This window comes from Echinococcus granulosus (assembly GCF_000524195.1).
Source record: "Echinococcus granulosus chromosome Unknown EG_S00167, whole genome shotgun sequence".
NCBI lineage: Eukaryota > Metazoa > Platyhelminthes > Cestoda > Cyclophyllidea > Taeniidae > Echinococcus > Echinococcus granulosus.
Genome location: NW_020170547.1, coordinates 130,192 through 133,092, shown reverse-complemented (window position 1 = coordinate 133,092; position 2,901 = coordinate 130,192). Strand labels below are relative to the sequence as shown.

Sequence of the window (2,901 nt, the reverse complement as noted above, 5' to 3'; positions counted from 1 at the left end):
CTGATCATTTTCTCCGACTTCCTTAGACTAGAGCATATAAATGCGGACTAGTTTAATAATGTGATTTTCTGGAAGTTAAAAACACTCCCGAGGTGATGCAATTATTTAAGTCTGTGCTTTTTTATTCAAAATTTGTCAGAAGCTTTTGTTTACTTACCCTTTACCTGTGCACGCTTTGTTTTATTTGTTATATTAACTTAGAATATAATTTATCTTGACAAGGTATCCTATTTTCAACCTGTCTCTTTAATTTTGCTTATGCGGTTTTAGAAGGGTAAACAAGTAAGCAGGACAAACTTGTACAAAGAGATGAATTACCGAGAGTACGGACCTCAATTTCACTCATTCCATGGTGAGGCTGGTCCCGTGGGCTTAGCGTTTGCTTGCCCCAAGGAAGCGCATAATTTACTTACAACTGTTCAGGCCGAAATAAATCCTCCATCCGCTACTAAAAAATGGTTTTCCAATTTCTTGTCTGGGGCAAGAGAAGTAAGGCTTTATTCATTAATGCGTATATTTATGAAATGTAATGTAAGATAAATGGTGTAAAATACTACAAAGAAACGGGAGCTTCTTCTAAATTCTATGTTTCAGAATGTTGCGCATTCAAGTCTTTCTCATATCAAGTAGTTCAAGTGACTGTGAACGCAATGTAATTCACGACTTGTGTATCTTACTAAATAATTTTCCTACAGAGTTGTCATGTTTGAGTTTCTCTTAGGCATATTTTGATTGTGGTCAAGTCTCTTTCACTTTAATTTCTGTTTTGTTCTAGCGAATCTATTCACAAATTGAAGAGGCAAAGGTAAGCGGCACTAGCAGATAAGTAGCGCGAAATCAATTTGCTGTTTGTGTTTTGCATAAATCACTCAAGTAGTCTACAATCCCGATTTCGCACTTTGTTTAATATTCAAGTGCGTTCTATTTTTCAATATTTGGGAATTATTTGAAAATGGGAAACGGGTGCGTGCGACTTTGCTGATGGTGTTGCCAGTGCTCACATTGCTTCTAGTTTGTTGAATGGAAGCCGATGCTTTATAGGTTGACGTGAGGTTTGAAATGAGCAACCTCCAGCGCATCAAGCACATCGGTATTTCTCCTAATGGAAAGGAATTTGAAGTCACAGGGCTGAACAAAGAAGTGGATGCAAAATTGCTTAAAGCACTTGGAGTGGAACGCTGCAAAGCAGCAGAGGTAAACGTCCCAGATTATTCACCCTATTCCCCTTATATAATTTTGCAGAACTTTTATTAGTACTAGTTTTACCCACTACTATGATAATTTTCTTGGCTGATAAAACAGCTAACAGGATGAAGGCATAACCAAACGATATGTTCTAATCAAATGCTTTATTTTCTTTATCTTAGTTAAACGTATTTGTGATTCCAAGCAAAATATTAGACAAAGAATGGTCAACACTTTCTTATTTAGACTGTGGTATCTACTATTACTAGAATACTATGCACCAAAGCTTTCTATGCTAACCTTGTTTTGAGGGAGGTAACTGTTAGAGTTCTGTAATCTGTTTCATCTAAATTTGTCAATGCTGAAAATGATGATGCTCCTGCAAAACGCGTTCGAAGGTATCACGCATATTTCAGTCCTACAAATGAATGATGTGCTTGTTTTTGCCTCGCACGGCGCATAACACAAAACTTCATTACAATCATTAAGCCCTACTGAAAAGTTGGATGAGTAGCGTACTTAAGGCCCCGTTTTGCCAAAATTTTTTTGCTAGAGCTCTTATAAACCTGGTTTAATCAAAGAAAGTGCAAGGTCTTTTACTTTGAGGTGAAAAAGTATTTGTTTTTTTTTCACAGAAATGAAACACATCGGACACGCGTGGCCCCATTTCTCACTTTTAACGGCCCTAAGCTAATATGGGTGTAATACACTTTCATCCTCCTCTTTGCCCTCTCTCCAAAGCATGGTGTGCTGGATGGTCAATTTTGTCTAGTCAGTTGTAAATCGGTCATTTTCTCTGTTTGGATAACTAGCTAACGAGGGCAACGCCTATCCACCAAAGAACCAGACATCGTGAATTCAATCGGAAAAGTATTGACTTAAATGCTGAAAAATCGTAGGTTGTATCTAAGTGAATGCGATTCGGATGAAGGTCACTGACTTTGACAATTACCATTTTTATCATAGTACTGCTGTAACAAAATTGTTTTGGCATTTTCATGACATAAATAGCATTAAAGATAGGTTTGTATCCTTGCATAGTGGAAGCAATACTTGTTTATGCTCTGATACACGCATTAAAGAATTTCAGTACACTTAGTGTGTAAAGGCTAGTTATAGTATCAATTGCAAGCCAAGAATTAATGGTACGCGATTATGATTTACACGTTACGCGTATAGCTAGCTAAGGTCACTAGAATAGTCAACAATGGAGCACAATTATGCTATTCTTACTGTCTCGATTGTATTGTGGTAAAATAATTTTAGAGTAAGGTGTGCTTTAGTGTAAGCATTCGCGGTCGGTGCTCTCTAGTGTGGCTCTGCCGGCGGACCCTAAGTCTCCACTAGGAAGAACACCTAGCAATAATCTGAGCACGTAATTGCTGCATACCTTTATGTCATCTCGATGAAGATTGTGCGTGTCAAGCACTACCATCGAATGTTGACGTAGGTGAAAGTCAGACAGCCTGCACAGGCAAATAATACCTGCTGGTAGAATAACAATTTGGAGCGTCAGGATCTACGATTTATTTTCGTGTGTGATATTCTTCCTCTAGCCAAATAACAGTTAGTTTTGCACTGACTGGTTTATAATGTCGGCTCTCCTGAGTGTTCACCATGCAAAATTGGCATACCTCGAAATGAGCACAGATAATTGTAAGCCGTGTCTTCTCAAACCACGAGAGGCTGTATTAATCGTGGAGTATTTTCTTGATT

General features: G+C 38.0%; 1 protein-coding gene across 1 annotated transcript in view; it reads left to right on the top strand. All coding sequences in view use genetic code 11, as the record gives it.

Annotated features, from left to right (window-relative positions):
* EGR_09796 (hypothetical protein) overlaps positions 1-2,084 on the top strand; it is a gene marked incomplete at both ends in the record, with an annotated part of 5,061 nt that extends 2,977 nt beyond the window's left edge. The window contains 3 exons of the mRNA XM_024499045.1: positions 776-805; positions 1,042-1,194; positions 1,998-2,084. Of these exons, the coding sequence (XP_024346555.1) occupies positions 776-805; positions 1,042-1,194; positions 1,998-2,084 (270 nt within the window). The remainder of the gene's footprint in view (positions 1-775; positions 806-1,041; positions 1,195-1,997) is intronic.
* Between the last annotated feature and the right edge of the window lie 817 nt (positions 2,085-2,901).